A 19,354-nucleotide genomic window follows, 5' to 3' on the forward strand; every position below is an offset into this window, starting at 1 on the left:
CTGCATTCACCATCGTGTCGGACCAGACCGCGAAGACATTCTTCCCCAGGGGTAAGTTGCCCCCTCTGGAGCCCTTCCCGGCAACCTTGCAGTCGTACTCAGCAGGCCGCATCCATGTTATGGGAATGTGTGCTGTGAGAGTACAGTTCCGGGACAAACAGGCTGTACTCAAACTGGTGATTGCGAAGGGCAGTCGCCCCAGTCTCCTGGGCACTGACTGGTTCCCCGCCCTGGGACTGAGTATCTCAGGGCTTAATTCAATCCAAACCTGCCCTGAGATGAGCGAGGCATTATGCAAGGAATTTGCTGGTCTCTTTAATGGAAAACTGGGTTGTTATAAAGGGCCCCCAGTTGACTTCGAGTTGGACCCCGGGGTGGCCCCAATCCGACTCAAACCAAGGCGAGTGCCATTTGCACTGCAACCCAAGATCGAGGCAGAGCTGGATAAATTGGTCAAGCAGGGAGTTCTCTCACCCGTGGACTCTGCTAAGTGGGAGACTCCAATCGTCACGCCCCTTAAAGCAAATGGGGAAGTCAGGATATGTGCAGATTACAAATGTACTATCAATAAGGCACTCAGGGGAAACTCATACCCCATTCCAGTCGTATCACATCTGTTGGCTAAACTGGCTGGGGGCAAGGTGTTCGCCAAAATTGACCTGGCACAAGCTTACCAACAGCTGCCAGTAACCCCACAATCAGCGGAAGCACAGACTATTGTCACACATAAAGGGGCGTTCAGAGTTAACAGATTACAGTTCGGAGTTTGTGTGGCCCCAGGGATTTTTCAAGGGCTCATGGAACGCCTGTTAAGGGGTCTGCCGGGGGTCTTGCCATTTTTTGATGACGTTTTGATTGCTGGAAAAGACCCACAGGAACTGGTTGCGCGTGTCCGTGCAGTGTTGCTCAAGTTCAAGGAGGTGGGGTTGCAACTGAAAAAAGAAAAATGCAGTTTTGGGGTGCCAACTGTGGATTTCTTGGGGTTCAAATTTGATGCATCAGGCATCCACCCCACAGATGCTAAGATTAAGGCCATCATCGAGGCACCACGACCACAGAACAAGACGGAGTTGCAGTCATTCCTGGGACTTATTAACTTTTATCATTTATTCTTACCCCAGAAAGCTTCGGTAGCTGAACCATTACATAGACTTTTGCAGAAAAAGAATGTGTGGCGATGGGGGCGGGAGCAGCAGAAGGCTTTTGACTCCTTGCGAGAAATGCTGAGTAGCAGGAGCGTCCTTGCTCATTATGATGAGTCGAAGCCGCTGGTCTTGGCATGTGATGCCTCTCAATACGGCCTGGGGGCTGTGCTGAGTCATAGGGAACCGGATGGGTCGGAAAAGCCCATCTCTTTCTATTCCCGTACGTTGTCACCCACGGAGCGCAACTATGCTCAAATTGATAAAGAGGCACTAGCAATTGTGTCAGGAATCAAAAGGTTCTATGATTATTTGTACGGTCGCCATTTCTCCATTGAAACGGACCACAAACCACTGTTAGGGTTGTTCAACCCAAACAAACAAACACCACAAATTCTCTCCCCCAGAATGTTGCGTTGGTCAATATTCCTGAATGGGTTCCAGTACACCTTGACCCATGTGCCGGGGAAACAGTTGTGCCACGCTGATGCACTGAGTCGATTGCCCCTTCCTGGCGGGAGCAATGAGGATCCTGCTCCGGCGGAGCACATTATGATGCTAGAAACACTTCCGGGGGCTCCTGTAACAGCTACTGATATAGCTGAGAAAACGAGGAAAGATGCTGTTCTCTCCCGTGTGCTCACTTGGGTGGGGAGGGGGTGGCCAGGTGGTCCGCATGAAGAAAAATTCAGGCCTTATGCGACAAGGCAGCACGAATTGCCATGCATAAGGGTTGTCTCCTATGGAGAGATAGGGTGATCATCCCAGCACCACTGAGAAACAGGGTTCTTGAGACGCTTCACATGGGACACCCGGGAATGGTCAGGATGAAGTCGCTAGCCCGATGTTATGTGTGGTGGCCTGGAATGGACCAGAACATAGAACAATGGGTACGAACATGCAAGGCATGCCAAGAGGTGCGGCCAGAAGTGGCCAGAGCACCAGTCCACTGGTGGGAGCAGTCCAGGACTCCCTGGAGCCGGCTGCACATAGATTTTGCTGGGCCATTCCAAGGGAAGGTCTTTTTGGTTATCGTTGATGCATATTCCAAATGGTTAGAAGTGGCGATGGTCCCTAGCATGGCATCAGCTGCCGTAATCAAGGTGTTGAGGCAGCTGTTTGCAACCCATGGGTTACCTGAGACCATTGTATCAGATAATGGGGCAGCTTTTGTATCCCAAGAATTCAGGGCATTCTTGGCTGATAACTTTATAAGAGGGGTCACATCCGCGCCCTTTCACCCATCCTCCAATGGGCAGGCTGAGCGCATGGTAAGAACAGCCAAAGAATCCATTGCGCGCTTAATGGAGGGTAACTGGTCAGCTCGCATTGCGCGAATGTTATTTTTGCAGCATGCGACGCCGTGTACTGCGACGGGCAAGTCGCCAGCCGAGCTGCTCTTAGGTAGAAGACTGGTAACGGTGCTGGATTATGTCCACCCAGATAAAATGCCAAACCGTAATTCAAGAGCAACCCCCCAGGCTGAGACTGACACAACAAGGTATCTCGCCCCTGAAGATCTGGTCTGGGTGAGGAACTATTCACGAGGTCCGCGGTGGGTGGCCGGTGTGATCACCCGGGCTAGTGGACCTGTGTCCTATTATGTGACCTTGGAAAATGGGCAAGTTTGGAAGAGACATATAGATCAGCTGAGGCGCCGGGCGCTCAGCAGGGAGGAGTCAGATAATTCATCCCTGGCTAATGACGCACAGCTGCGAGACCAGAGTGAAGATGGCCCAGAGGTGCAGTCACCAGGGGCTTCCGCAAATGAACCAGGGCCTGCTAGTCCTCAGGATGACGAGGTACAGGTAGGGGACCCTGAGATGTCTGGGACTCCATCTGTTCCTGACGAAACCCCTATAGCAGCCCCTCCACCACAGGTAACACCCAATCCAGAACCTGCAACACCTGTTGTCAGGAGATCAAGTAGAAGTTGTAGGACCCCACAGTACCTGAGGGATTATGTCTGCTGTGCTCACTAGGGGGGGAGGGGTGTTGTGTATTGAGTCAAAGGATTTTATCTCTGTATTATTATTGTCTGTATTTGCATTAGGATAAAGTAACTGCCTTTTGGTTCCAGAGGGTACAGCTACTATTGGTTCATTTAAGCTGCTGTATTTGGATCCTCTGTCTTATTGGTTTCCTCCAAAAGGCAGCACTGTGATTGCTTGATATTGTTCCCTCCAAAATGTATCCCTTCCTAGCTAGTCCCCTGTCCCTATAAATGTAGCTTTCCTCTCCTCAGTCTTCAGTCTTGTTCACTGTAATAAAGAGCTGTTACTAGAGAACTGTCTCCAGCATGTTTTGTCAAGAGAGCTGAAATCACAAACCCCACGTCACAACACTGGGCAAGGGCCCTTTCTCATTCTAGGGCTTAGCCAGGGACAAGAGTGGGTGCTGCTGCTGCCGCTGGGTGCAACAGACTGGTGTGGGTTTAAGGTCCTATGCGGCATGATGGATGGTGAGCTGGGAGCCAGCAGGCTCTGAGGTCCGTGGAGGACTGCTGCCCCCTTGTGTCCAAGAGTCACTGCAAGGCCATCTGGGAGCTCTTTGAGAAGCATTTAAGATAAGGGGGTCAGCTGAGGAAGACAGACTCCGCCTCCATGTAGGTGTAGTATGGCAGGGACCCCAAATCACTCAGACCCCCAGCAATGGAGGAGCCAAAATTTCGTATTGTACAGTTCAAGCCACACCTCTTAATCGGCAGGTAACTAATCTTTTGCTTCAATCTGCAGAGGGCCCAATCCGCACGCAGCCTCCTGTGCCCATCAAATCCTGGCTGCACCCTGTGGCTCAGCGTAAGCCAGCAGCAAGAGCCTGAGAGCTGGCAGGAATCTGCACTCAATACATTTAAAAGCTTATGCAGATTTATGCAAATGTGCTTCAACATTCAGGTTCTGTACTGTACTTGAATGTTTCTAGCCACTTCCTTTCTTATGAAGCTTCCATTCGCCAGGGTAGTTTCTCATCTTCTCAGAAGCCATTCATTCTACAGGTACCTGTGAGATGCAGGTGAACCATGATGGCAGAATGGTCCATCTGGGCTGCCCACAGCCACACAGCCATCTCTTTGCCAGCTGGGAGCAGCAGCCTCAGCCTCTATTGGGGGTGGTGTCCATAGCAGGTCCTTCCCCATGCAAACTCCAAGCTTCTCTCCCCCTTTTGGAAATGCTGTCCTGCCTATGTCACACCTTGAGTGGAATAAGTGCAATAAAGCTGGATCATATGGATAAAAAACTTTAATGCTAGAATGGTGTTGTCTCAGTCACTTGGCGATACTTCCTGGCATCCCCATCACCAAAAGCGGTCCCGGAGCATCCCTTTATTCAGCCTTCTTCCCCTCCTCTTCTCTGATCTCTGGCAGAGGGCACAGGAAGTCATACCACCACACAGAGACCTTGTTGCTTGCTATGGCTATATGAAGCTAGACCTCCTTATCTGTATAGAAGCAGCAACAAAAGAAAGTCAAGCAGACAGTTCTCTGCAAAAGCAAGGCAGTGCCTGAGCAAAAGCTGGCCACTTGCTAGATTCAGAGCCTGTCAGCAGGCAGAGCTGAAACACTTGTCGGGCAGGTGTGGATTACATTGCAGGTGACTGTCCAGTAACTTGAGTCCAAGAACAGCTGGTGCTCCAGCCCCCAGCCCAATCTGGGTCAAGAGAGGCCCCATTCATGTAAGAAGTGCCAAAAGCGGCCTCTTGGGTCCATCAACTTGTCCTCAGAGTTTCCACACAGACACCGGCCTATAATCAGGAAGGTGCCTCTCCTTGCTGGCCTTTGGCTTAGTCCTCTGTTGATAGTAAGGGCCCTTCCCTACCTAGCTTAAAGGGGATGGTGAACACCTTTTGTCCCTCCTTGAATTCCCTCTCCCATGCAGCATCCTCCTTCGACTGCTGTCCCATAGCTCCTCCTCCCTAAACCCCCAGATCCTCTATGCCAGGCATCCCCAAACTGCGGCCCTCCAGATGTTTTGGCCTACAACTTCCATGATCCCTATCTAACAGGACCAGTGGTCGGGGAAGATGGGAATTATAGTCCAAAACATCTGGAGGGGAGGGCCGAAGTTTGGGGGTGCCTGCTCTATGCAGTTGGTCTGCTTTCCTATTTGCAGCATAGTGGATCTCTGGATTTAGGGAGGATTACACCTGGAGGAGGTCACTGCCTGGTTGAGGCGGAATTAAGGAGGTACAAGGGGCCTCAGGGGTATGAAAGGCCTTTGTCCCTGGCCACGTCTTCCCTAAAGCATCCATCGGAAGCCACCTGTTGCATGTCCAGGTCTGCCCCGCAGGGTGCACTTGGCCAGCTCGGGTCCCTTACCTCCTAAGCCCCCCAGCCAGGGTGAAAGAGGACCCTGCTCACCCCAGTGGCTGCTGCAGGGCTGTTCTGGACAATGCTGAGCAAGGGTTTGTAGGGGGACTGCCTGTCTAGGCGGCTGCCAGCGCTGCCACTCTTGCCCTGGGTGGCTGTGCCTCCCTGGAGAGCTGAGCTGAAGGAGCGGTAGCCAGCCAGGAGGGAGGCCCCTGGGCAGGGGACAGACTTTCCTGGCCCATGCTGGGAGGGGCTGCCTGGCCTCGCCTCTCGCTCTGCAGCTGCCATACAGGAGGAAAAGCAAAGTGAGTCTGAGCCTTCTGGGAAGATACCCTGGAAAGCAGGGTGCAGGTTGCTGGTCACAGGTGAAAAGCAAGGCCCTGCGTCATGACTGAATGGCTGGATTTGGTCCCTGAAAGGAGAAAACTCCTGCTCCTCCTCCTCACAGACCTGGCTGAAACACTTGTAGCCCGAGGGCTGGGGGGCGGATGTGCTGAGGGGCAGTTCCAGGGCAGCACTGCTTGGCTGGGAGGAAGCCACTGTCTCTGTGCTGGTGTTGTGATAGACAGGTTCAGAAGAGGTCTCCAAAACAGCCCTGTGCTTGTTCAGCGGTGCATCTTGAGAAAAGGAAAAAGCACTCTGCATGTGCCCCAGAGCCTGGTCCTTGAGAAGGGGGTGCTCGTCCAGGATACCTGTGCCTCCACTGCTCAAGTCCCCACTGAGAAGGTCTCTGAAGAGCTTGGCCACAGCGTCTTCATGAGGGACCTGGCAGTCTTCCTCTTTCCGAGTTTCTGGCTTGGCAGATGCAATGCAGCTGTGAATATGCACAGGGTGCTCAAGGCCCATGTTTCCAAATGGTGCCACCGCTGCTGTCACACCAGCGGCTACTTTGCTCTTGGCGGGGTTTGGGATCTGGTCCCACCATCCCTTCTTCACCCTGCAAAACAAGAAAGCGCCACTCGTCAGTCCTTCCTGGCCCTCAGAAGGGGAAAGGCAGGGCTCTGCAAGGGCTGCCTCCCCTCCGAACATCAGGAAGCAATCTTCCCCCTCCCGAGGTGACTAGCAGCCAAATGCATGTGAGAGAGCTGAGGAAGATTGTTTGGCTGGAAGGAGGATGAGGAGAAGACTCAGAAGGGACAGGGGCCGCTTTCCTCCTCCTTTCCTGTCAGGGTTGCAGGAAAATGCCTCTGCCACCAAGGCCTGCAACCTTCAAGCAGAAGTGACCATGTACAGTATTTATTTGTTTTGCTGTGGGCAAAGGGCAGCCCTGGAGAGAACTACTTGCAAAGCACCCAAGACGTACCTGGAGACGCAGAAGAAGCTGAAGGTAGCCAGGGCCACAATGAACACACACAGCAACGGGATGAAAATCCAGAGGAAGGAGCCAGAGCTTGGCTCAATGTCTGGAAGGCAAGCAGCATTTTGGTTATCTGGGCGGACAATTCACCCTGATACCAGCGGGAGGCAGGGGGTGGCTGGGTGGCTAGCTTGCTGGCAGACAGGCACCCACCCACCCACCCACCTGGAAAGGGGGCACAAGATCAGGCTAAACGGCCAGAAGCCTCAGTTGACAAAGGAGCCCAACTCACACAGCTGGAAAGAATTTCAGGGGATTTGCAGTATTTCTCCTTAGGGTTTTTCTTTGCCTATTACCTTGTAGGGATGTGGTGAGGTTTATTTGTTGGTTTTAGCTTGTCTCTCTATATGTTAGGGGAATTGAAGCCTTCCAAGTCCTTCTTTTGGCAAAACAGTTTCCCAAATTGGGATGTGGGGATGGGCACCAACATGCACATTTAATGCCTCATGTGTTTGGTTTCTCCTGCACATGCTAATCTAACCTTTAACCCCCTCCTGCAGTTTCAAGCTGGTTTCCCTTCAGCCAGACTTACCTTGGGCTGGGGAAAGAGGTCCTTGGGTCACCCAGCACCACCAAAGTAAGGGGCAGACAGGATTTGTACTGCTTATTAGTCATGTAGCACCATCACCGCACACAGAGCAAGAGAAGCAAGAAGGTAGGTCTCTGTCCCAGGTAGTCTATCATCTCACCTTTGACCAAGGAAAAGACAACAGGCAAGGAGAAGAAAAGAGAGGAGAGCAGAGGAGGGGGAGGAAGCACAAATACAGCTACAAGCAGTATACCGTGAAGTTATATGCAGAGAAAAACCAGCAGATCCTGAGCTTGAGGCAGGAAGAGGGAGCATTGGTGGTAGCGGGGCCTGATGTGCTGTGGCACCACACTGAACCTGCTAACTTCACCCAGGGGTCTGCAGCACAAGCCTACCCAGGGCAAGCAATCGATGTCACTGTGGAATCTAGAAGGTCTTTCCAGTTATTTGTCTCTAGCCAGCCAAATTGCGACTGCCCCCTCCCTCTCTACCTGTGTTGTGCCACTGATTGCTTAGTGCATTTTCATGCAAAGCATTGTGCCACCTTCTACTAAAACAAGTCTTCCAAATGATTAGTAGCATGTGCCTTAGTCTTCAGAAAGAGGTACTTGTCTACAGAAGAAAATTGTGATGAAATAAGTGAGAGGCCTGCATATTAATTTGATGTCTAGCTGACTGGAAATGCACGACCTCAGCAATGTGAGAGAAATGCTGTCACTCACTCAAAGGGGCTGGATGGTGCCCAAACATTCCTGCGGGTGGGGTGAGAGAATTTCACAAATCCAGAAGGTTTACAGAATCCAGAAAAGAGAGAGCCCACAATGTGGAGCCCAGAACACGCAGGGATGCCAACTGAGATGCCAACAGATTGTTAATAATAAACAGGTGCCTTGCGCAGCCCCCGCCTTAAGCACTTACCATTTTTCCATGTGTACTCAGCACTCCAATCACTCCAGGTGTCCCCGAACAAAGCAATTCTCTGCCGCACTTTTGCAACATAGGTGGCTCCTGGCATGAGGTTATCGTCGAAGATTTTATGATGAAAGCCTTGCGTAATGTGTTCGTGTATCTTTGGGGGGGGGGAGAGACAGAAGCAAACAGGTTTACATTATGTGGCCCTTCCCACACGTGCACAGGAAAACACTGGGGGGGGGATGTTATTCTGGTGAGCTGAATTCTTCCCTTTCCCAACTTTCTATGGAGGAAGATCATTTTGGGATGCGGTAGAAAGGTTTTGGACTCATGTGATAATGTGATTATGTGATAATGAGCAAGGGAATAAATTTCAGAGAACTGTTTCAAGAAAAGCTGCAGTGGAAGCTCTGTAGATGAAATCAAAGGGCTCGAGACCAAATGGCGGAAGGATCTCTTTCCCTCCCTCCTGAGTCTGGCAATTTCTCACCTGAGGGGTGGGCGGACAGCCACAGCCAGGGGCCCAGGGCTGGGCTCATTCCTCCACCCAGGCAAGCAAGCAAGAGATGCAATTCAGCCCAGCCAAAGCACTAGGAGTGTGTGGAACAGGACTGAGGTGGCGGAGGCCTGGCCTGGCCAGAGTCCCAGGGGCCAGGTGAGAGAGGCCTGGAGGGCTGCACCTGCCTCCCTTCCCCTAGGTTCTGTGATCCAAAGCCTTGGGGCTGGCGGAGGCCCTGACCTCAAGCCAGTCATAAAAGGCAGCCCACTGCTCTTGTGTGCCCCACTGGCGAGGGACATATAATCATTTGCCAAATATAGCTAAAGCCTTTTTGGCCTGCAGTTTGTTGGATCTACAGAGCTGCCCAAGGAAAGCATTAAGGAAGGGCAGGAAGCAGGCCCGTCTTGCCCATTGGGTCTACTGGGGCGATGCGCCAGGGCGCTGAGGGGCGCCCCAGCAAGTGTGGGAGCTGCGCGGCAGTCTCCCTTTTCCCTCCTGTATGCCCACCAGCTGCGCCGCTCAGGGGAGAGCAGGGAGGTAAGCGAGGCGGAGCAGGCACTAGGACCCTGTTCCGCCCTGCAGCGCCAGGGTCACCCCTCATTCCGGCGCTGCGTTTCATTGGTAGAGGCAGGGAAGGCTCCGGACTGCAGGAGGGCTCCGCTAGGGGGGGCGGGGGGAGGAGGAGAGCCGACCTCCTTCCCATCCTTGGGATCCTGAGCAAGCCCAGGGCTTCAGGCTGCCCACCGCCTGCCCTTCCTCATTGCGGCCAGGGCACAGCAGGTGATCCCTCCCGGAGGTGAGTTCCCGTCCCTGCACTCTGACTCAGAGCCGGGAGCTGCGCCGGCCGGAGGGAAAGGGGGGGGGGCGCCGCAGAAAGTTTTGCACCACGGTGCTGGATACCCTTAAGACGGCCCTGGCAGGAAGATGCCATGTCAACTGGCATGGGGCAGGGGCATTATGAGGCTTTCAGGGGTCCCAACACCTCAACCTCTGCTCAGGACATAGAAGGTCCCCGCCACAGTGTATGTGATTGTTTTAGTATTTTTTTAATTTTAGAATTAATGGCATTTTTAAACATGGAAGAGCTTGCTACCTTGGGTTCCCTTTGGGAGGAAGGGTTGGATATAAATGTAATTAATTAATTAACAACAATAAATTTGTAGCACTATTCCTGGTGGTCGTACAGAGAGGAGCATGCTGGGAAAGTGTGCCTACCTTGTCTGTCTGGTTTATAGGCCAATAGGCAACTTCATAGACTGTTTCCGGATTTTCATGAAGAAGGTTCCCTTCTTTATAGTCATCTGCCCAGGTGAAGATGTACGAGTCATCCGTCCTCTTAACAGTCAGGTTGACAAGCGGACGGGGTTTTACTGCGTTTGGGAAGAAATCAACAAAGAGAAAGATGTGGGGAGGCAAAAGAGGTTGGGGAGAGTGGCTGCTCCCCACACAGAGGATCCAATATGGGCCTCTGGTTTGGAAGGTGGGGAAGGTCAAAGCATCAGGTCCTTCTCCCTGGAAGGACAGACACACACTGCCCCCTCCTTCTCTTAATACCTTCTCTCTGCTGCTTCACACCATACAGTCTCATGGCAATGTTGTGTCACACAGGATGTTTTCAGTGTTAGAAACCGATATATAAGCTAGGTGCCAAATGGCTCCTTAAACCAGGGTTACAGTCACGAAAACAGAATGTCGAGTTGGCATTTGGGTGCCAAGCAGCTTGGTCCCTAAAAGTTGTTCTGATCATGCAGATAAAATATGACAGATACAGTTCTAAAGGGTGTGCTGTTAAGTGTGTAAAAACAGGCAAGATCCAAGGCTCCCCAGGCATGCACCTCCAGATGGGGGAGACGACAGGCACCATCCTGGCTCACTTGGTCACAAGTGGCCAATAGCCAAGGGCAAAATGCACCTGGTGCCTGACAAATTTCGAATGCTCGATGTTTAGTTCTTATGCTACTGTGTAGGAAAGCACCCTGTGGCTTTGATGTGGCTATAGAGAAACAGACGGCCAGCAGGTGTGGGCAAGTAGCAGGCTGTGTCCATTCCAGGTGACCCCCAACATGCATACAGAGGCAAGCCCCTCAATCCATTGGGGTTTTCCACAGAGTTGCCACATATTGTCCTGCTTTCTTAAATTCTGAGTCCTCTCCTAAGCTCTTCAACCAGTTCCCAGGAGTGGCTTTTGTTCTTCTGGGCAGCCATTTTTTCTGTCTCCATCAACCACTCTAACTTCTTCCAAACTGGAGTATCCTGCCACCATTCAAGGTGGTGACTTTGCCTAATGGACTAAGCTGGATGCAGGAGGGGCTAAGGAAGGTCTCTGAGCATTGATTGGTGCTAATCATGAAGACAAACCCTCCCTTCCCACCCCACTTGTATGCTGCTCCTCTTGTCTTGTTCTTCAGAGCAGCCCCCAGGAATGCGCAAGGAGGGTCTGCCAGACCAAAGGATCCCTTACCAATGTCATCAGGGTCCACACTCTTCTTCCAGATCTCCTTCTCGGCCTCCAGTATGAAATTATACTTGTAGGTCCGCAGTACTTCAGACCGAATGCTGCAAGTACACTTGGGGGTCACATCCAGGCCTCTCTTGTTCTTAGGAGAACAAACCCACGATGGCCTGGAACAATGGTAAGACTTAAAAGGTGTTTTCAAAGTAGACGACGCTCAATTCATTTCTACCACAGCCTTGGTTTGGGAAAGCTCAGCCCAGGTGAGAGAGGGGTGTTGCAAGCGTGCAAAAGGGGATAAATCTGTGCACCTTGAAAGCTCTCCAAAAACAAATGATCCAATGAAAAGTATAATGAGAAACCTTTTGGATCCTGAATTTCTTATTCTCGGTTTGGAAAACTCACAGTGACTGCAACTCAACTCCGAAAGACATTTTGTAAAGAACCCTCATCCATTTTCTGGAAAAGGTTTGGGCTGGCTACTCCTCCCGGGGTGTCTCAGAGAAGGCAAAGCCACCACAGATGCATTATTCTGCAGCCCTGATATCAGGAGCCACCAGGCCTGGAAGTCCACGCCCTCAGACTACAGTCCCCAGGATGGCGAGGCCTTTATATTTAGCTGCCATATCTCAAGGGTCTCCTTCTCTGTAAGAGAAGCACTGTGGCACAAGTTATGCTGGGCGAGGCTCAACCACGTTAATGTCACTTCTTTTAACTTCTCTCACTTTTTATATTATTATTACCTTACCCTGGTACCACCAGCCCCCAAAACACCCAACAGAGGAAAGAGGAGATCTGGGGGCAGTCCTCACATTTCACAGCATGACCTACCCTGGGCCATAAAGTGCATGAGTTGTTGCAACACGCAGGAGGAACTCCTTGGGGCAGTCGGTGGAGGCGTCCACTTCCCAGTGACAAACCACTTCGGATTCATAGTCTGTGAGGCAACTTGGCTGGATGTCCTTTGAAGACACGGCTAGGAAGAAACAGAAGAGTTTGCTTGAGTGCCAGACTGACACCAACTGTTGTGCAGTTTTCAGAGGAAGGGGGTGTAGGAATGTTTTCCTGAACGAAACTTACTTATTCAGAGGAAGAGTCCAGCACAGGCCTACCCAGAAGGGGCCTCTGCAAAGCCCCACTCCAGCTCTCCAAGGTGCCATTGTGTGTAAGTCTGGAAAAGCCTTAGAAAAAGACCTTCCAAGCCTTAAATTCTCCTTGCTGACTGCTGCTTCTTTTTCCTCCTCCAAGTGCTTTGGGTTGCTCACCTCACTGTTTATAATGCTCTCCTAAGAACATGAAACTAGCCCTGCCGCTGGATCAGGCCAAAGGGGCCCGTCTAGTCGAGCATCCTGTTCTCTCAATGAATGATCAGGTGCCCCAGTGGGAAGCCTGCAAGTGGGATTCAAGCGCAGGAGACTCCCCACCTCCTGTGGTTTCCTGCAACTGAGATTTGGAAGCGTTTCCATTTCTGTTCTGAATCTTCCAACATTAAGCATCACTAGGTGTCCTTGACTTTTAGCATTATGAGAGAAAAGAAAACTTCCATATCCACTTTCACTATACCCTGCATAATTTTATTAAATTTTCTATCCTGTCACCTCTTTCTCTCCTCCTTATCTACTGCTGCTTACCTGTCTAAAATTTCTAGCAGGGTTGGTCTACTTTTCCACCACCCAAGCCACTCCTCTGCTTCTCACAGTGCAATCTTGGGCATGTCTACTCAGAAACAATTCCCACCGAGTTCTGTAGCAACTTGAAGACTGAAAGGTCTATTATTTCAAAGCTTAGGGCCTTTAGGCCAACAAGAAACTATTTCTTCTTCCTGCAACAGACTAAGTGGCTCCCCCTGCCGGAACTTGCTGCGAAATGCTCAGGCAGGATTGCAGCTTGCGAGATGGCATCTTTGCCTCCATCTGCTTCCTTGCACCGCTTCTCCTGCTCCTGGCGCTCCAACAGCAACATGGCCCCATTGACCTCTCTGCTCCAGGCTGAGCCAGGACATCTCCAGTTCAGCTTGCACAAGCCTCCAGATGTTTATTTTCTTATCAAAAACGGACAGAGCAGCTTCACCTCCAGTTTCAGTTCCTCAAAAACAGCAGAGGGACCAAACTTCCCTTTTCATCTTCAGCAGAAAAGCCACAAAGAAATGAAACAGACTAGATGCTCCCCAGGAGGTGAGGGGAGATGGGTGGCATCCGTCCCCCAAGGGAGAGGGAGCCCCTCCCTGCCAACCCAGCCACTCTCCTACACTGACTCGGGAAACTCTCTCTCGCTCCCCATCCCGTGAAATCTCAGCGCAGACCAAGTCGACTCTCTCAACATGGAAGCAGCCATGAGGAAGGACCACTCTGCCTCCTGTCCTCAAAGCGGCCGGCCAACAAGGTGGCTGAAAGAGAAGATGCTCGCAAACAGGAGCAACTCCCCCCACTGCTGTCTCCAGTAAGTGACATTACTCAGAGGTATTTACTGCCTCTGACACTGGAGGGAAAACAATCATCGTTGCTAGTAGCCATTGGGAGACCTCTCCTCCACCGAGTCCACCTCTACTGTGGATTTGTCTCATCCTGTCTAAGTTGCCCAAGTGAGAAGCCATCACTGCCTCTTGTGGAAGTGAGTCTTATGATGTTTTAAATATGTGGGGAAGACCTTGTTTTTGTCTTTCAACATCCTTGGACGTCCCCAATAAGTTCGCCTGTTAAGGAGAGAGGGGGAGAAAAACATCTGCCCAATATACCGCAAAAATTAAACTGTCGCACTACTAAAGAGAAGTAGGAAGGATCTCCTGATGCAAACAGGGGGAAGACAGACGGAAAACCCACGAACTCAAGAAAAACAATAGAATCACAGAATTGTAGGGTTGCTAGTGACCCCACCTAGCCCACCTTCCTCACTGCAGGAACCAGAAATGGTCTTAATTCCCCCCCCCCCCCAAATATTGTACAGTATTCAACTAGGCACGCCTGCTTCGTGGAAACCTGACCCAAGCAAGCAACCCGCCCAAGCCTTCGGGGAGTCTCTGGGTGCGCAACAGCTACGGCCGGGGGAGCCTCACTGTTGCTGCCGCCGAGGGAAGCGGCTTTCCTCCGCGGAGACTTACTGTGCCAAAGCGAGCAGACGAGGAAGACGGAGAGGAGGAGGCAGGGCTTCCTCCGGGGCCCCCCGAAGCCCGTCCCGCCGTCGGCCATCCGGAGAGTCGGGAACAAAGTGCGCCGGGCCCTGCCGGGAAGTGGCACCGTCGAGCGGCCCGCTTCCCTCCTTCTGCCAGTGCCAGCCCGGCCGCCAGGCAAAGCGGAGCCAAGCAAAGCGGAGCTCAGGAGACACCCGTCCGCCAGCCCCGCTTGGCTTGGCCTGGCTGCCCGGAGTCCAAGAGCCCCTGCCGCTGCTGCCTGCTTGGGCGACGGGCTACTCCGCTCGGTGGGTAGGGAGGAAGAAAGGGCAAATTCGGCCAGCGCCCGCCTCGTCCCGCCTCCCCCGGGGTTCCAGCCAGCGCTCCTGCCCGAAGCGAAAGGGAATCCCGGAGGGGAGAGGGCACGGGAGGGGAGGGCAGAGACCCGGACGGCGACGGGGAGCCCTTCGCGACTCGCCTGCTCCAGCCCCCCTGGACCACGCACCCTCCGCTGCCACGGCTGCTGTCCGGGAAGCGCTGGGTTGCGCCCTGGTCCTCCTCCTGGGGCGTGGATTTGCATGCCGAGCCCGGCCCCTTCCCGCCTTTGCCGGGAGTTCCCAGCCAGCCAGGAAGTTGGGCTCGCACCAAACTCGGCTACACAACAGACTGCGATCGGTGTCTCCTGAGCATGTGCAGAGTGGGCGCGCCGCGGGACGACCACGCCAGTCTCGTGGGGTGTGGGTGTCTGTGTGCGCGCGTGTTTGTGTGTGGGTGCGCAGCCATGTCAGTTCGGGCTCTGGAATCGTGGCGCTGCAACCCTTTTGGCCTGTTTCAGCTTCAGCTGGGGTCGTCTACTCTACTCTTATTACTTTTCCTCCAAGGGCAGGTGAAAGTTGACCAGGTAGATCATTGGGAGGGGAGAGCAGGGGTCTATGGGGCCCAGGAGGGGTGCTAAGAAGGAAGATGTAGGTTTTTTGGAAGTAGAAAGGTAAAGGTAGCATAACTGGTGCTTGCATCAAGGTTTCCACATGCACCTCCTCTTCCCACTGAACAGTACTGTCACTGGGATGCACTTACTCACTGACAAGTTAGTCAGTGTGCTGGAGTGGGTCTCCCTTATTTAGACCTTTTCTGTATTGCCTAATTATAGATAGGCAGCCACACTACCTTATACTAAGTCAGACCATTGTCAACACTGATTGGCAATCGCTGCCCAGGCTTTCAGGTAGGGTGTGTCTCTCAGGCCTAGCTAGAGATGCTGGGGATAAAAATGGAATGGCAGAAAAAAATTATTTGAGTACGCTGAGATGGCAAGTCTAATGGGGAAAGTTTGGAATAATGGCAACCAAAAATTTAACACAGAATGGGACAAATACAGACAATTCCTAAAAGATCATTGTAAACATCTGAAATCTGAAATGACTCCTGCAAGGTGACATAACTTATGGATATATTGGATAAATATAAATTAGATGTTATTCAATAAGCAGTTAATATAGAATTGTAGACTAGAGGACCCACATTCAGGTGGAGGGAAGCCTTGTTACTTTACTATATCTTTGATGGAGAGTGATAATTGGGATTAATAAAGATTAAATGCAAAAAAGAGAGGTTTTTTTAAAAAAATGCTGGGGATGGAACCTGGAACCTTCTGCATATGTACAAAGCAGACACCACTTCCCTGACTATATATATAAAATAACTATGTGAACATATCTCTAAAGCAGTATGCCAAAAGCGACAGGTATTATAGAACCACACAATAAAACCATCAGGACTAGTTTCTGATAAATAAATGCTGCTATCAATTCCTTCACCTTCGGATACATCTCCCCACAACCCCTCCCACCAGCCTGGGCTGAAACAAACAAGATCACCCCCAAAAATCTCAGAAGAAAGGGGGCTTCGTGGAACCTGCTGGCACTGCCCTAGTCTTGCTTTTATGAATAGACCCCATGCAGACTGCACTGTGTCCTGTTCAGCACTCAGCTTAGTTGCACTGCACACACCCAGATCCAGGAGGCAGCAGGTTTCGTTTGGTGAGTTTCCCCGGGGGGTCCAAAGGGTGGTGCATAAAACTGAGTGGAGGGGTGTCCTTTCCCTGGCCTCTGCATCCCTCTCATCCAAGGAGAGACTCCTGCTGAGTCACAAAACTCACTGGAGTGACCTCGGGCCACTCACCATTTCTCAAACTAGCCTACTTCACAGGGTTGCTGGGAAGGTAAAAGAGGATTCTCGCATGCACAGCACCCCCAGCTCCTCAGAATGACCTTGCTCCCCTTTACCCCACACCCCTCGTTCTGGCCTGAGTTGCAGTTCATTTCAGTTTGGTATCTGTCCATCTGCAGCAGTGTTCTTTCTTGAGGGGCTACGTGGCACAGAAACACACATGCACAACAAAGCCTGTGTTAGTGTACTGTACTCTTTAATATAGTTCAGTAAAGTGATCAGTCCAGGTATGGGGCGGGAGCCCTGCAAAGCTTGTGCTGCCTGCCAAGTCAGTTCCTGGAAGGGGTAGAGGCATAGGGGGCCCAATGAGTTATTCCTTCCAAAACAACTTTAAGGATGCCAAGCACAACTCCCTTGGACCTCTGTGTGAAATTTGGCAGGCTTCATCCCCTGAAAAGGGGATGCTCAGCTCACAGATTCCACCCATTTCTGCCCGAAAGGAGAAAAGGGTTAATAATTTGGCAACCCCCCTTTTCTCATTAGATTAAAATTTAAACAGTAACCTTATATGCAGACATTTAGTATTTTTTCTGTTATTAGCAGCCCAATTTATAAAAGCCGAATTTGGAAACAATCTATAGAACTCCCCACAGAGATCTGGTTGAATAGTATTTGGAGTGTGGCTCCATTGGAAGGCCTTACTCACCACAAAAATGTAATTAAAGGCACTTCAAGGATAGACACTTTTGGTCAGGGGTCAGCAACCTTTTTCAGCCGTGGGCTGAAAACTGTCCCTCAGACACTGTGGTGGGCCAGACTATTTTTTTTTGGGGGGGGAGGAAATGAACGAATTCCTATGCCCCACAAATAACCCAGAGATGCATTTTAAATAAAAGCACACTTTCTACTCATGTAAAAACACCAGGCAGGCCCCACAAATAACCCAGAGATGCATTTTAAATAAAAGGACACATTCTACTCATGTAAAAAAACACTGATTCCTGGACTGTCTATGGGCTGGATTGAAAAGGCGATTGGGCCCCATCTGGCCCACGGGCCTTAGGTTGCCTACCCCTGCTTTTGGTGATGTTGACTTCCTTTCTTTTCCTTTACAAATGAGACAGAAGATACTTTTATTCCACTTTCAACACAGGAATCTCTGTGGAGAGGCTACTTGAATTGACAATACCTAACTTATTGCATGTGCACTATGTACTATGTATGGAATTTAATAAGAATGGACCACTGGACAAGTTAATGTAGTTGTGTGTTCTTGTCTTTATTTAAATGAGAAACAATAAAAATCATTGGGGAGACTTCAGAAAGAGGTATTGTCTACAGCAGAGAATTGCGCTGAATTAAGTGAGAGGCCTGCATATTAATTCAATGTCTAGCTGATTGGAAATGCAAGACCTCAGCAATGTGAGAGAAATGCTGTCGCTCACTCAAAGGGGCCGGATGATGCACAAACGTTCCTGCGGGTGGGGTCGGAATATTTCACAAATCCAGAAGGTTCACAAAATCCAGAAAAAAGACCCCACAATGTAGAGCCCAGAACACACAGGGATGCCAGCTGGGATGCCAACAGATTGCTAATAATAAACAGGTGCCCTACCCGACCCAACCAGGTGTTTTCCAACTTATCGGGATGCTCCAATCACTCCAGTTGTTGCCGAGGAAATAATTTTTCTGACGCACTTTAGCAATATAGGTTGTTGCTGGCATGAGGCTGCCTACGGTGATTTTAAGTTGCATTTCCGTTGTCATGCGTTTGAAGGATCTTGCAGACCAAAGGATCTCTTACCAATTTTACGAAGGTCCTTACTCGTCATCCTCCAGATCTCTTTCCCATTGGCCTTCAATGAGAAATGATACCTGAAGTTATACACTTCTTTATTCTGAATGGTGCAAGTACACTTGGGGGTCCCATTCCGGCCTCTCTCGTTCTTAGGAGAACACTCCCATGATTTCCTGGAACAATGGTAAGACTTAAAAGATGTTTTCAAAGTAGACAACACTCAGATTATTTCTGCCACAGCCTCGATTTGGGAAAGCTCAGCCCAAGTGAGAGAGGGGCTTTGCAATGCTTCCAGCTGCACCATGCTGTGGATTCCCCAGACCCCCCAGGAAAAGTTGCAAGTGTGCAAGACGAGATAAATCTGTGCACCTTGGAAGTTCTCCAACCACAAGTGGTCCAGTGAAAAGTGTAATGAGAAACCCTTTGGATCCTGCGTTTCTTATTCTGCGTTTGGAAAACTCACAGTGGTAAGTTGTGAGGAGGGTACCACCATCCCCAGAATCACCCAACAGAGGAAAGAGGAGATCTGGTGGCAGTTCTCTCGTTTCACAGTATGACCTACTTTTGGCCACTGAGTCCATCAGTCGCTTCAACATGCAGGAGGAACTCCTTGGGGCAGTCGGTAGAGGCGTCCACTTCCCAGAAACAACCCACTTCGGAGTCATAGTCTGTGAAGCACCTTGGCTTGATGTCCTTTGAGGATACGGCTAGAAAGAAAGAGAAGAGTTTGCTTGAGTGCCAGACTGACACCAACTATTGTGCGTCATCTCCAGATTTTCAGAGGAAAGCAGTGTAGGAATGTTTTACTCAATGAAACTTACATATTCAGAGGAGGCCTACCCTGAAAGGGCCTCTGCAAAGCCACACTTTGGCCCTCCGTGACTCCAGTGCAGAAAAGGATAGAATCTCTGCTCTACTCCTGTTTTGTCAGGGCAGAGCTGTAATTACAGGGGAGCTAGACAGGTTTTTTGCCCTGAGTGAAGCCTCCAAATGGGTGCCATTGAGGCTCTTAACCTGTGTGTGTGTGTGTGTGTGTGTTCGTGTGTGTCTCTGTGTGTGTCTGTGTGTCAAGCTGTGTCTTTGA

General features: G+C 50.9%; 2 protein-coding genes across 7 annotated transcripts in view; one reads left to right on the forward strand and one right to left on the reverse strand.

Moving 5' to 3' along the window:
- The window catches only part of NSMCE1 (NSE1 component of SMC5/6 complex), a 155,852-nt gene that overhangs the window by 125,777 nt on the left and 10,721 nt on the right, over positions 1 to 19,354 (forward strand). The gene's annotated exons all lie outside the window — the stretch shown is intronic.
- LOC132593201 (interleukin-4 receptor subunit alpha-like) lies at positions 4,367 to 18,961 on the reverse strand. 4 transcript variants are annotated; one of them, XR_015946822.1, is made up of 9 exons: positions 18,833 to 18,961; positions 14,295 to 18,328; positions 12,029 to 12,173; positions 11,207 to 11,367; positions 9,961 to 10,115; positions 8,253 to 8,403; positions 7,338 to 7,494; positions 6,752 to 6,851; positions 6,350 to 6,385 (listed from the first exon to the last, which is right to left on the reverse strand). XR_015946822.1 is itself a non-coding variant. In XM_088656812.1 (8 exons), the coding sequence occupies exons 2-8, from the start codon at positions 14,881 to 14,883 to the stop codon at positions 5,461 to 5,463; spliced, it is 2,226 nt and encodes a 741-aa protein (XP_088512938.1). In that variant the 5' UTR covers positions 14,884 to 18,328; positions 18,833 to 18,961; the 3' UTR covers positions 4,367 to 5,460. The 4 variants fall into 4 exon arrangements, 3 of the variants coding, with proteins under 3 accessions (XP_088512938.1, XP_088512940.1, XP_088512939.1); XM_088656812.1 differs by lacking the exon at positions 7,338 to 7,494 and having other exon boundaries at positions 4,367 to 6,385; XM_088656814.1 differs by lacking the exons at positions 7,338 to 7,494; positions 14,295 to 18,328; positions 18,833 to 18,961 and adding an exon at positions 12,829 to 14,288 and having other exon boundaries at positions 4,367 to 6,385.

The sequence above is a fragment of the Zootoca vivipara genome, chromosome 13, assembly GCF_965207765.1.
Source record: "Zootoca vivipara chromosome 13, rZooViv2.hap1.1, whole genome shotgun sequence".
Lineage (NCBI taxonomy): Eukaryota > Metazoa > Chordata > Lepidosauria > Squamata > Lacertidae > Zootoca > Zootoca vivipara.